Source organism: Rattus norvegicus, chromosome 13 (genome assembly GCF_036323735.1).
Source record: "Rattus norvegicus strain BN/NHsdMcwi chromosome 13, GRCr8, whole genome shotgun sequence".
Classification (NCBI taxonomy): Eukaryota; Metazoa; Chordata; class Mammalia; order Rodentia; family Muridae; genus Rattus; species Rattus norvegicus.
In genome coordinates, this window is record NC_086031.1 from 78,689,102 (window position 1) to 78,704,324 (window position 15,223).

Consider the following 15,223-nt stretch of genomic DNA (forward strand, 5'->3'; position numbering starts at 1 on the left):
AGCGTTTGGGGTGGAACTTCTGTCACTTTAGTTTTCCTTGCTTTTTGAGCTATGGTCTGCATTCAGATAACTTCTGTCTCTTGAGTTTAGTCTTCCATACTGAATCCAGTATAATGATACTCTCTTCAGCATTACAGTAATCTCATCGGAAGCTATTTATCATATGGTCTTTACAATTGAATTCTAGCTCAGAGGCCCTGGACTGACTATTCATACATCATGAGATGCTTTATAAGTCAGCAAGCCATCGGAAGCAATAGCATTATTGAATACAGTGTGTATTCGTATCTATTAGAAATGAAAGCATCGTTCCTCTTTAAGAAAAATGAGAAAAAATGAGGCAGAGAGGCCAACAGACAATCATAATGGACTGAGACTGCATTATTGAGTCAATGAGAGAGCCCATCTTTTCTACAGGATGAAGGCTGAGGGCATGTGCACACATAGGTAGCTATCAGGAAGTTACAGCTTTTTAAAAACTTTTTTGTAATTTTTCTGCTTTGGATGGGAGCAGGATAGGTTGTTTTCCGTACCTGGGCAAATAGTTTCTGCCAGTGGAGCTGAAGTCCAGCTGGGACTGAGACATTCTTTATGCCTAAGGACTATTGCCCGGGAGCCTGACTCAGGTCTTCATGACCTGAGACTAGTACCATTGAGTCCTCTTTGACCAGGGGTGGTGTATTTCTTAAATCTTCATTGTGTAACTCATGGGCCTTATTAATCAAGATGTTCTTCTCTTGCAATCCCCAACCTGAGCAAGGTGCTAAAAAGCCTTAGAATTAATCTGCATATTCAAGTATTTTGGCTGTCTGCCTGAAGGAGAGTTTATTATTCTTAACAACTACATGAGTTTCTGTAAAAAAGTAACTTTTTAATGGACCCAGTTATAGTCTGTCATAGACTTGGCAACTTTCATAAGATATTTGCATGTAATTACTGAGAATCCAAGCATTTGGTGGAGTTCGAACATTTCCTCATACTAGGACTACAAGGGTATTATGGGACTTGGCTAACAAGTCCTGTTTTGCACAGTCCTGCGGTTAAGATTTTAGTTGGGTGGGGAGTAGCTCAAGTTGCAGCCAGGTTTGGCAGCGCACACTGTTAACCCCAGTACTCCAGTGGCAAAGGTAAGTGGGTCCCTGAGTCCGGGCCCAGCCAAGTCTACATAGTAGGTCCAGGTCAGCCAGAGTTACAGAGTGAAACCTTGACTTAATAGTAATAATACAATATAAACATAGTAGCACTGTTCTCAAATAGTAATAATACAATATAAACATAGTAGCACTGTTCTCAAATAGTCTTCTGTAGGATTTCTTCACTTACCTTCATGCTTATGATCCTTGACTTGATTTTACTTGATGAAGACCTTGAAAATCAAACTTTGAGAAAGGATTATGACAAAACCTTTAAAAAATACCAGGGACTTGTGGTAAAACAAGAGCAGCTCTTGAGAGGTAAGAGCTCCTGATCACTTCCTGTAACCTGGCACTCAGAAACTAATGTAAAGTTATTTTAGCTTTCAAAATATTTTCAGTTAATAAAGAATAAATCCTGTTTCTAAGATGACTGAATAGTAAGAGACTTTAATCTCTTTAATATCATGTGGCTTTGCCATCATGTAAGGTACAGAGACTGAAGATTTAGTTAGAGTGGCATGGATCCTCTCAGTGAGTCCCAGAGTCCTGCTTATGGTCAACTATGATTTGGGTTATTTGTTGCTTATTTGGTGACCTGTGTATATGGAAATGTTTGTACATGGAAATGTCTTATTCCCTGATAGTTCTTAGCTTTTCTAACTACACTGAATTGTTCAAGTTTTGCTGTTGTTCTGTTTGGTTTGCATTACTAGGAATCAAAAACCAAGGACTGCACTGCTAGGCAGGCATCCCACTGCTGAACCCTGTGCCAGCCTGTTTTAAAGATCTAAATTAAGTTTAGCCTACTGGAAAAGAAGCCAGCCACCTTTTCAATGTTCCGTGTTTAAAAAGACTAGAATATAGTAACTTTTACCTGGATCAGCATATAAACCAAAATAGATTAGATCTTTAAAAATAATTGTTTTGTTAGAATTTTAAAACACTAAGTTGGTTTTTTAAGCATGTAGAATAGTAAGCTCTATTCCTAACCAAAATATTTATTTATGCAAATATTTTATGTTCTGTTTATCCAGTTTTATTGAGAGATGACTGATAGGTAGTAAACATAATTTGGTATATTTTAATATATGCAAATAATTCCTGGACTGTGATCATTCAAGGTAGATATAGACCATTCCATAGCTGCCTTATATATCTGTTATCGTTCCATCATTTTTTTCTCCCTCCTCTAGTAATTTAGAAGAATAATCCTGTTTGGTCAGAACAAGGATACATCCGTGTTGTTGGAGTTATCCATTTTTTCTTTTAATTATTCGTATCTGATAATTTTCTGTACTCTTTTGGAGTCTTTCTAGTTTTGGGCAGTTGCTTTGCTGTGTATCCTCAGAGATGGCACAGTGAGCAATGTTTAGCACTTAGAAGACTACCCTACATAGAAGTGCCCTCTATCCGATGCTCCCACCATTAGTGTATAAAAATCCAGAGTGTGTTCCAGCATAGCCACAGAGAAGCCCTGTCTTTAAAAAAGTAAGAGAAAAGACTGACATGATCAATATTATTAATTTTATTCGCTTACAATTTAATATATTTGTAGTTTGATTTGAACTTCCCAGCCCACTACTTAGGTTGAGAGACTCTTCATATCTCAATCTGCGTTTCTTTTGTTGAAATCTCCTTTCATGTATCTTATTTCGTAGTAGGATTATTTTGTATGCATACGTGTGTATGTATATGTATTCTCTCTCTCTCTCTCTGTGTGTGTGTGTGTGTGTGTGTGTGTGTATGATATGTTTTATATAACCTTTATAAAATATATGATTTGTTCACAAAGACTTCCGGTCTGGTTATCTTTTTACTCACTAATAATGTCTTTTGAGGGTCAGAATTTTTAGTTTTTATGAATTATAATTTGGGCTTTTATGCATCATTGTTTTGGCACTGTACTATAATATCTTCCCTAACTGCAGTTAGGGAATGAGTTTTTGCTGTGTTTTATTCTAGAAGTTCGGTCATTCCAGGGTTTGTAGTAAAATCAGTGATACATTTTGAATACATTTGAATTGAGGTAGTTTTATTTTTTCATATGAATATATCGCTATTCATCATTCATTTTATTTCTTTCAATCTAATTCAGGAGGATTCTGTCTTTGCCAAAAAGTCACTCCTCTGTGTATGTGCATGTCTGTTCGGCACTCTGTCTTCGTCCACCCACCACTTTTGTGTAGGTTTGCTGGTATACAGCATTCTGATTATGGAAAAGGTTTTATATAATTTTGTTTTAAGTGTAAAGCAGAAAAAGAGAGACTTACTCAATGTGGTCACATGGGGAAGAGGATCAAGGAGATACAGAGAAGCTCAACCATGTCTTTGGAATTCTGAAGTGAAATCAAAGTTCAAATAGAGGGTCAAGATGTGGTCCTGCCCACCCTAGACCCATCCTTGTCTGGGCTTCAGAGTTGTCCTGTAGGTGGTCTGACAAGTTGTTAGAATTGTATGACTCTCTTCAGGGAGACACATTCCCTCTCCCCTGAGACTCCTGCAGAAACTCCATGTCTTCAGGGCGCATTGATTCAGACATCTGTCTGTATCTCTTCAGAAGGCCATCGTTCTACCAGACTTCTGACATTTCCCCACTGCATGTTTTAGTACCTCAAACTTGATGTGGACCATTTCCATGTCTGAAACAAATATAATATACAAAATATAAATTATGACCAAGGTTAGCGCAGTTTGTTAGTGCCAGGCTCCTGTTGCAAGAGAACCATTTTTCACAGCCTCGTGGCATTTAGTTACTTTTGGAAGGCTGGCACAAGCAGTTTTGTCTTGTTGGCTTGAGAAACATCTTACCGTAAAGTCTAGGCTGCCCTTAGAATTATCTTCTTGGTTCAGCTTTCCTAGTGGTAGGGTTGCGTGTCCACCATAACTATTTCAGCTCTGACAGTCTCCCTCCCACCCCACCCCCTTGTCTCTCAATACTCTCTGAAGACATTGTTGGTTAACCATCTGATGGTTTGTTCTCCATTGTCCCACAATGATAGGGAAAGATTCATCCTGGTTGGTCTAGGCTGGACCCACACTGGGGGAAGAAGGGAAGTGACAGATGGAGTTAATGCCACTAAGCCCTTCAGGCCAGATTTAACCAGTGGGGTAGAGAAGAGATGCTCTTAGGTTGGGTTTGCACAGGGTCCATTCTGTCTGTCTTGTGGGAAATACTCTAGCATCTCAGAATGTTCAGGTTTCTTTGTCAGAAGCTGCACTTGTGTAGACTGTTAACAGTTTACTTTATAAGGCTTTACGAAAACACAACTACCAAGTAATACATAACAGTTAGCTAGAAGGCTTTATAAAAACAGCGGTAAAAATAGAACTATTTGGAAAAATAAGTAACTGAGTTCAGGCTTAGAAATACCTAGCGCTTCTCAGTCTTTGAAAGGCTTTCATAGTATAAGTTAGCTCACTTTCTCATACATGGCCTCTCTTGTGGCTCCAGAATTAGCTCAGACTAGTCATCCTGGCCCATGGCCAGCGGGAGGCAGGGCATGTTCTGGCCTGCTGTGCTGCTAGCTCAAGGTGGCTTCCGGCTGGCTAAAGCCAGGGTTACAGTCTCCCCTTTACCACAGCTGGCTGCTGCAAACACATTGTGCCGAGCAAGAGCTCTCGGCTACATTGCATGTATGAACTTTACGTGCTCTTTAACTCTATTAATTTTGCATAACATACCAACTTTGGATACACAACCAGACATGCTTTTAGTCAGATGCATCGTGCATCAACTACACTAGCATCAGTGTAAAGTAGTTGCTTTCAGTGCAGGGATTTAAAGGCTGCAATACAAGCTGATCAGTTTTTTAATTTTTATTAGAGTTTAATTTGCTCTGTTTTGTTGTTTTAAGAGAAAGCTGAGGTCATTTGTCTAATAATTTGTTTTAGAGCACAAATGTTCCCTCTGACTGCAACCCAAATATTTTCATGGGTTTTTTTATTTATAATTTTATTTAATTAAGTTTAATTTCCATTTCTCCTTTTTTAACTCATAGGTTATTTACACAGCAGTCATTTTGTTCCAGATAAGTGGGGATTTTCCAGAGATCTTAGTGTCATTGATATTTCCTCTTGTGTGTTTGATTTCAGATGATTTATGATTCTGTCTTCACACTCACTAATCTTTTCTTCTCTAAGTCCCAGCACTGCCTTTATATTCCATTGCATTGCTAAGCACTTTTAGACGTTTTTATTTTTATTTTCTGCCTCCCACATGTCTCCCTAACTTCTCCTGCTTTTGGGTTGTATTTCCGGTGCCTTAAATGGCTTGATACTCTTTGATTTGTCTGCCAGATGGCATGAAATGTACATTATATTTTATTCATAAAAATGGCCTTTTATTATGTGATGCTGGAGAGAAGGCTCAACAATTTTGAGTGTTTGTTGCTCTTACAGAGGACAACACACACATTACGTAGGTCACATCTACTTCTTAAGTCCAGTTTTGAGCGACCCAGTGGCCTCCATGAGCACTGCATACATGTGTGAGCATACAGACAAGCAGACACACATAAGCATATTAATTGAGCATAAAACAGATTAATTGAGTGTTCAGTTAATTAACAAATTAATAAATATACTTGAGTTTTGTTTTAGGGAATAGTTTAGTTACCTGGAAAGATTTTGAACCTTTTAGGTCTTGATCTTGAGTCATAAGTATGAGCAGCATTTAGTCTAAATGTCTCTACTACCAAGACAAGACACTTTGAGAATTCCTCAATTACCTATAAATTATAAGATTTCCAGTGTGTGCTGTTTCTGGTTTCTTGTACAGCACCATGTGCTTTTTCTAATAATCCTTTTTGTTGCTGTTCTGTCCCTGGGCTCATTTGGATCCTAAATATACTTGTGCCCAACTGTAGCCTATTCCGTACACAGTGGAGTTTATAGAACTCCAGAGTTCTCTTTCTCTGTATACTTCTCCCTTCTCCAGTCTTCTTCTCTGTATTATGGCTTCTAGCAGACCCTTCAGTCCATCTCTGTTGCTTGGAGACTTGTCAGCTTCTGCCTGGGTTCTTCCTTGTGTGGTAATGCGGAAACTTTGCCTAGACAGCCTTGTAGGCAGTCACATGGCTATGTCCTTTGTTTCTTACCTCTCAGAGATCACTATAATTCGTTGTTTGATGTCTAGCGTTGTGAAAACCTTAGTTTGTGTGTTTTAATTTTTTGTTGTTTGTTTTTGTAAAACACATCTCTACTGTAATGAAGTTGTTTGAAGTGGGTCTCTTTGAATTATTCTCACAGAGTTTCTTCTGCTGGCTCTAGAGAATAATTACTACTTTGTCATTTTGATATCTCTCAGCTGTCTAATACTTCTTGGCTTGCTTGTTGCAAATCAGTCCCAACTCTGCTTCCATTTCACCCAGGGCTTCCGTTACTAGATTAAGACTCTCCCCTAACTGATTATTGCATTATCTTATCTACTACCGATGCAAAGACTAGATTTCCAAATAAAGCCCAATGCTAAGGTCCTGTTAAATTTTAGGTAGGCACTGTTCAACTCGCTGCATCTGCTTTGGCCAGACACAGAAGGCCTTACGGTCTCCTGCGTTATGATGTGCACGGAACCCTCAGCATGATGCAGCCACATAACTAGCTGCTGGGCTCGTGTTTCATTCAGTTCTGCTGCCTCCTACCTGTGTAGATAGGACAGTTACTTAGGTTAGGTACTTAACTTCCTGTGTGTAAGGTGTCTGTGCTACATTGCTTATAAATATCTTAGCATTATTTATTTTTGTTGAGAACCATTATAGCTGCCATACATGCAATTATAAAGATATTTACCTTTCTAGAACCAATTTTGCTAAATAAATATTTATCAACTTGTACTAATATAAATATACAGACATATATTTGCATATATTGCCATCTTCTTTGCATTAAGAGGTCAACGTGGATAAGAAGAATGTGTTGAGAAAATGCTGGGGAAGTGATGTATGCCATGACTCTAGCACTGGGGAAGCTTAAATGGCAAGAGCACATGTTCACAGTCAGCCTGGGCTAATGGTCAGCTCTGTCTAAAGAGACAGAAACCATTAAACGAAATGCCAGAAATAGTAATATAAAGCCATTAAAGAAGACAAAAATGATTATATTCATCAATAACCTACATAATTTTGACAAAAAATTATTTTCAAGCCACACCGTGAAACTTCCTGTCCAGACAGAATGTAAGCTGTCACCTACCGTGCTTCATCTCAGGATGGCTTCTTGTAGCCGCTGTGCCTTTCCTGTCACTCTCACAGAGCCTGAGAATCACTGAGCGTTAGCCCGCCCTACTGAGTAGACTTCCTGCAGATCAGCAGAAAGATGAACTGTCATGAACTAGTGCTGTTTAGATAAGTTAATGATTTTATGAAGTCCCTGATTTGATTCAAATAATCTTAGGAAGAAAGTTTTAAAAGATGGTTTTAGTTGTTACCTAGAAAGATGTAATAAAGCTAAAATCAAGAGTAAACGTCCTCACTCCTCGTGATAGTAAGCAAAGACTGCATAATAAAGGAATTCAGTGAGCTTTCACAATTACACTAAAAAGAGAGATAACTTGGGACAAATCTGTATTCAAATAAAAGCATTCACGTCCAAGGATGAAGCCACAGGCGTGCACTACGGTAAAGCAAGGCAGTGTGAAACTACTGCTTTGAACTTACTATAAACATATAGAATTAATATCGACATCCTTCTGTAATTCCCATTTTATATAACATTTTATCTCTGGGGTAATTTTCTAAAGAACTTTTGTCTAGAAGGTATAAAAAGGCCAGAGAAAAGAAAGTTGTCGGCTTGGGGGGGGGTTCTAACCCATCCATCCATCCAAGTATGTGTGTATGTAGATATAATATATTGTACACAAATAATGTATATTTGTGTGTGTATGTGTACATATATGTACATGTATGTAAGCATGAATGAACACTTGTGGAGTTGATTTGAGACAAGTGGTTGGGCCTTGCCCAGATTTGTGTGTGTGTGTGTGTGTGTGTGTGTGTGTATTTGTCTGTGTAAAACATTTTAATTCTTTTTCTTTATTTGTGACATTTTATCTATGACATAATTCTTTCTTACATAGAGAACTTTTTGTCTAAAAGCTATAGGAAGCTGAAAACAGTAAAAGAAAGGTGATGTCACCATTTTCCTCTTCATCCGGTGTGTGTGTTTTCTATGTGAGTGATCCCTTCCCTTCCCTTCCCTTCCCTTCCCTTCCCTTCCCTTCTTCCCTCCCCTTCTTCCCTTCCCTTCCCTTCCCTTCCCTTCCTTCCCTTCCCTTGTCCTGTCCTGTCCTGTCCTGTCCTGTCCTGTCCTGTCCTGTCCTGTCCTGTCCTGTCCTTTCCTTTTTTCTCTCTCTGGTTCATTCTGTCTCTGGTTCAAAAAGAGTTAAGGAGCCTCTTGCATGGTCTTTGAGCTAGAAAGAAGGGAACCCTAACCATTAAGCTTTCTTTCTTTTTTTTGAATTCCCTGATGCTAACAGAAAGATTTTATTACTAAATCCAATGGCTTTTTTCCTTAGAGTAGCAAAGAGTTATAGACAGAATTGCCAAAGATAAACAGAGTTTAGCCTCACCACTGACTCCATATCCCCGGCTACCTTCCTCAAAAAACTGATGCGGTGGCAGGCCCTCAGCAAGTTGTACTTCTCAACTCTTGCAGCAACTAACAGACAATGGATTTGAATATAAGAAGTAGATGCTTTTGTGTCCGCATATGTCTTAAAGTACCACCAGTGATAGCGTGTCTCACAGCAGTCACTGGAGACAGAAATTTTGTATGTATAAAATTATTTCCCATTTATGTTTGCTGACTTATATATCATTAATTGCCATTTAATTACTATTGTGCTCCAAGCTCATGGAGAATGTGAGCCACTATATGTATTTGTATTTGTCTCAGCCTCATAATTATAAATGCTTGTAGAACACACGTGACATGGAAGCAGAAATGAGGCTCCTGGGGGAGGAAAGGCACAGAGGGTTTGGGCATGGAGAGAGGGAGGAGGAACAACAAAGACAAAGGACATTTGAAAACGCACAGTGACGTTTAGTATATTGTGTGCTAACTAGAGAGTAATGGACTAGGCAGAGGAGTCTGAGTCTATGTCTATGTCTGTCTCATTTGATAAAGCTTGGACGTTTTAATTATGTTAAAAATTTAAACGCTATAGAACCTTGTAGAACTGTGTTTATGACCTTGGTAAGCAGACCTGATGTATAATTATTGATTCCATATGCCATTCCTTCAGCTGTGGTGTATTTTCATTTCCTAGTTGCTCTCTATTTGCTTCTGAATCTTGCGGAGGACACGCGTACGGAACTGAAGATGAGGAACAAGAATATCGTTCACATGTTGGTGAAGGCTCTTGATCGGGACAATTTTGAGCTGCTCATTCTAGTCGTGTCATTCTTAAAGAAACTCAGTATTTTTATGGAGAATAAAAATGACATGGTAATGTCAAAGCTACTTCAAATAGTCCTCATTAGTCATCTTAAAGTTAAGATACTGTGGTAAAACATAAATATTTTCTACCTCTACTGAAGTAATTATGAATATTTTATAACAGAAACAGCTTCATTAGGAAATATATAGCTGATATCCTTACTATTCTAGCAAATTGAAGCACTGAGTAAAAGTATTTTCTAATATGCTATAAATAGATATACATAGTATCTTTGAGAAAATAGCTTATACTTTCAGGTTCATTTGGTGTTACTTAAACTATTTTACCTCTTATATTCCTGATTTTTGTGTATTTACTAAATGCTCATAACTATGATCATCCTGAAGTGGTTAATATATCAAAAAATTCTAGACATGAATATTATGTTTACATTTAATTTCCAGTGATGTCATAGAATTGGAAGATAGAGAACAGCTTATCTCGTTAACTATCATTTTTCTTGGGGACTCAGCAAAGTTAATTACCCATCCAGAGTTATAAGAAGTGCTTAGTTTTGTGAGAAGCCAGATTTTTACTTTAGACATGCGTGCTTCAAGTTTACATGGGAGAAACGCCCATCTAAGGGACAGCATCTTGTGACATTAGTACTTCAGAACTCAGCTAGACTGTACATGCATGGCACATTTAATCTCTCTGATTTTGCCCTTAGGTAGCAAAGGATCGCAGTCGTAGGTTTGGGGGTTTTTGCTCCTGAGAGGGAGAACTTACTCTCTATTTTTATCATTGGTGTTTAGTTGGTTGGGGTTCTCTTGGTTCAGTTGGGGGTCTTTTGAGACGAGGTGTGCTTTAGCACAGGCCGTCTTCTATCTTAGGTAGTAGCAGGGTTGGTCTTGAGCTTCTTATCTTTTGCCTCCACCTCCCAAGTGCTGGGGGTCACAGGTGCAAACCCTTTGACTCCATTCTCTTCTCGTTGTTTTCAAACAAGACTAACAACAATGTTTGTAATGATTTTATTGATAATTTCGTATCTTTGTATAATGTTATGATCAACTCTAACCCACATTACTCCTGCCTCCCAACTCCTCCCTACTCTCCACCAGATTCCACTTTCCTTCCCAAAATCATGAACTCCTTAATTTTTTTATTTTACATAACCCACTAGGTCTCTTTAGTGCTGCCTGTATGTTCATGGTATAGTGTAGGATGATGTCATTATGCAGGTGAAGGCAGGTACAGGATAGTACGAGGTCTGTCATTGGATCACACGGAAGGATGGGCAGGAGAAGTTTTAGAGGAGGAGGAGACTGGATCGAGATGGGGAAGCTGAGAGAACATGGAGGCGGATGTTAAGATTCCTCTCTGCACATTTACAGGTTGTTATGAATGTTCTTAAGGGGTGGATGTGTACAGGGCTTTGTGTGTCTAGATGAGCAATTATATCTTATCAATTGGATCAGAGGTTACTGTGTTGTGTGTTCTTTCATGTAACGATTTGAGTTCAAGAGAGTGTGTGGTGGCTGGACACACTGGGCCGCCATGGAATTGGGATGTGTATGTCTGGCATGGTGGCAGCCTGCCTTGGGAACTAGATGGGTAGAGAGATTGTTGCCAGGCTCAAGGAGTAGCCATCAGCAGTGTGATAGGGGATGGAGCTGAGTGGGTGAGACGCTTTGCCGACTGAGATGAAGATGTCTACCAGATGTCATGTGCCACTGTGGTGCCGGATCTAGTGTGGGATAAAAGAAAGCATTTATTTTAATTTTACCACAACAGTATAGGGCAATTTACTGGAGTGTGGGTGAGCTCTCAGGGCTACATCCCCTAAGAAACTGAATCTTGCTCCCCAGCGACCATCAAGTGCCAGTAGACTCTCAGCTGGGAATGGACGTAACTGTAGTCTCACCTTTTCCATGTGTATTTTAAGGTGAACTTATTCATCATATTTTAAGGTAAAAATTAAGTTTAACTTTAATTCATGCTTTAAATTATTTAATAGTTATTATAGAATAAAGATATAATAATATATTAACCTGGCACCTCATTTATGCACTATAAGAGTGCGTCGTATTAGCATGTGGTTTTAAGAACAACTGTAAAAAAGAGGGACATTGTTTGGGCTTGCTTATTGTTTTTACTAATGACTTGATTTTAGTATATATTTTAGGTGCCAAGCTTTTATCGGTTATAGGTTTTCATGTCCTTTACTCTTCTGTGTAGCTTACCTTTCTCATTCTCCCATGAAGAGCAAAGGTTATAATTTTGGTGAAGTCCAGCATATAAAAAATGCCGTTAGCAGATTGTGGTGTGTTGTATTGAAGCATTCTTCAGTTAACTCAAAAAAGCTTCAAGAGGTTTTGTAAGGTTTTGCTGTTGTTTTAGTCTGGTCATTTTGAGTTAAGTTAGAATGTTATGAAGTACAGCTCAAAATGTACTTTGGGGGTTAAGAATTCATGCTATCTTTGCAGAGGACCTTCGTTCTATTCCTAGCATTCTTACTGATGGAAGCTCCAGTTCCAGGGGATCTGACATCCTCTTTGGGCGTCTTCGTGCATTTCATGCTTATACAGACTAGCAGGCAGGCACTCACATGTACGTAGAGTCTTTACAAATAGGTTTGCTGCTGAACATTGATGTCACCTTTGGTTTTGTTTCTCGTCTGCTGTTAAAAGATGGGTTTTTATCATTAAATTGTCTTTTGATTTTATTAAAATTGCCTTGGTACTGTATTGAAAGGCAACTATCTATATGTCTGTGTTTCTGTTTCCTGATGCCACCTTCTGTTCTACTAATAAAGACATTAAGATTTGTTCTTTTGAGCTTTGAGTGTGGAAACAATGAAAACAAACACACACAGTAGTATTCACTAAGCCATCCCTGACCTTATAGGAGAGCGTGAGCAGAATCATGAAGAAGAACTCTGGTCACCCAGAGTTGGCCAGAACCTAATCAAAAGACCAACTGAGGAGTATCTAGTCAGTTCAGTTTAACTCAGTCATTATCATAGAGTACAGGTTACAATATGGTTAAAAAACGTTTGAAATGACTAAGCTATGTTTCCAAAGCACTTTAATCTTGATGTCTGCTTCATGCTGTGTTCACTTTTAAAATGACAGAATTTTTGTTTGCAGATTGAATGTCTAACAGATAGCTTTGAAACCAGCTAAATATGCCTAAAGGTATTTTTGTTTTTACCATGAGAAGAAAAAGGCACTTTAAAAACAAAACAAAACAGTATTCTGATATAGACTGGCATATGGTTTAACCTTTTAACCTTTAGCATTTCAACTCATATTGCAGTTACTGATCTTCGTTAATGGCATAGCAGCTAGCTACCTTATTAACCACATAGATAAAGGGCCTGAGGCCTTTCATCTTAAGACCTTACAATGCTGGCCTTTGGCTGGCATCTGGAAACTTGGATTTCAGAGGGGTTCCATGCCAAAGAACTACCTGACCTATCGCCCCTTATATTAAAATTGCAAAGAGAAGTCTGCTATGTAGCTGAACATTAACACTTCCACAGTCTGCTTAGATTTGTATTTGAGTTTCCACTAATATCTATGTACTTTATCCCGTGCTCATTCAAAGCAGTTATAATTTCCTAATGACGCCTTCCCACTGCCTTCTGTCAGTCTGCACTTGCAGAGCTTTTCTTAACCAGAAAAGGAATTCATAATCACTAAGATTTTGTTCAGAATTTGAAATCTTGTCTTCTTGATGTGTTAATGACTACTTCCAGGCTGCGTCCAGAGCACTACTGGGCATCAGTTTCTCTGTTTATTGTTTATTACATTGTGTTTTTATTGCTCCTCTTACTTGTCCACTCCTTAGACAGAGGAAGTCTCGAAAGGCAAATGAAACCATGTCTGTGGTTTTAGGAAGCCTGGAATGTATTGGGTGTGTTGAGTTAATGCAGGATTTTCAAGGATCAAATGCTGTTTGCTTTCCAGAGGACGACAGCAAAGTGAAGGAAGAGAGTAGATGATGTAGGAGTGTGTAGACTTTCCTCTCTAAAAGTTGGATTTTAATATAAAAATTGAACTGAGAATATAAGCTAATGCATACTTATGAAATAGTTATACATTCAAATAGAAACAGGCTATGTTGTAACCTTTTATATCTCATTTTGTAATCTAATGCGTTTTTTTTTTTTACTGTAGGTAGAGATGGATATTGTTGAAAAACTGGTAAAAATGATCCCCTGTGAGCATGAAGATCTTCTGAACATCACCCTCCGGCTCCTCTTAAACCTCTCATTTGACACAGGCCTGAGGAACAAGATGGTACAAGTTGGACTCCTCCCGAAGCTCACTGCACTCTTGGGTATGCTTTAACATTGATGGTGCTGTTTCTTGACATTTGCCACATTATTGAAAAGTTCAACCCAGTGTAGAAAAGATGTCTATGCAAAAAAAATCACCCCTTTTAAGGTCTTCTAAAAATTAAAGAGTAAAAAAATAATCATATTAATAAAATACGACCTATCCCCAGGATTTCCTAGTTGTAGAATGAACTGGAATAGGACCTTTAAACCCGTTGACTTCATTATTCCTTTGTATGGTTTGAATGTAAAATGCCCCTCCTAGACTCATGTGTTTGAATATTTAATGCCCTGGCACCATTTGGGGGGTGTGGAGGGCTCTACAACCTAAGGGCAGTTGTAGAACCCTTAGGAGGTGGAGTCGTGCTGAAGGAAGTTGTCACTGGGAGCAGGCCTTGAGGGTTTATAGCCAGCTCCACTTCCCACTCTCTCTGTGCTTCCCGGCTGCCAGTGCATGACCAGCTATCCTGAGCCTGCTACTCTGCCTGCCATGAAGTTTACTTTGGTTAAACTTCATTACCAGGCATCATTTTACCTTTTAAAAATAAGATTGGCTCATTTATGTCTGTAATTTTTTTTATAATTCACTCTTTGTATATAGAAGTTCATTGTTCATTTTGTATATTGAAATTTTGCTGTATTTTTTAAATTAATTTAAATAAGGTAGAATGTTAAAAGCTTTCTACATATGCAATCATATACTTTGTAAATGATGACAGTTTAGAAGGAAATCTAGCTATTGTCCATTGTGTATATCATCTGGGCTTGTGTGTGGCTTTTGTTATCTTTATGGACAGAACCTCAACACATAACTGGCTCAGTTTTCTTCTGTGCATGGACAGCTTATTCTACTAAAGGTTTGGTTTGGGTTGTGGCTTGTCTAATGAGATGATGGATTTTTCGTTCTGTCTGTGTGGCATATGATCTCTATAGATTTGTGTGCATTGAGCCTTTCATTTCTGACACGGATATCACGTGATGGCGAGGAGTGTCCATGTGAATTATTTTTATCTGTGTGCACTAGGATTATTAACCAGTAGTTTGTTGTTGTTTTAATATTGTGTATCTATCAAGTTCTCAGCTCCGGGCAACACTGGATTTCTGCCTCTGTTAGTGTTGTTGTTTTGTGTGTTTGTTTTACTAGCTCAGGAGGAATTGGTTTGAGTGCTAAGTGTTTGGTCATGTTCAGCAGTGACACCATGGGGTCCTGGGCTTTGGTGATAGGAGAAAGTCTTATTCCTAATTGATTCTAATTATTAGTCTGTTCGGATCTACAGTGTCTTCATGATTTAATATGGATAAGACATTCCTGTCCAGGAATTTACCCATTTCTATTCAGTTACCACATTTGTTGACATACAGTTCATACAG

General features: G+C 38.5%; 1 protein-coding gene across 4 annotated transcripts in view; it reads left to right on the forward strand.

Moving 5' to 3' along the window:
• Kifap3 (kinesin-associated protein 3) overlaps nt 1–15,223 on the forward strand; it is a 136,973-nt gene that overhangs the window by 28,253 nt on the left and 93,497 nt on the right. For all 4 annotated transcript variants that reach the window (XM_039090489.2, XM_039090490.2, XM_063272116.1 and 1 more), the window contains exons 8-10: nt 1,356–1,454; nt 9,400–9,578; nt 13,692–13,854. In XM_039090489.2, coding sequence (XP_038946417.1) covers nt 1,356–1,454; nt 9,400–9,578; nt 13,692–13,854 — 441 coding nt within the window. The remainder of the gene's footprint in view (nt 1–1,355; nt 1,455–9,399; nt 9,579–13,691; nt 13,855–15,223) is intronic.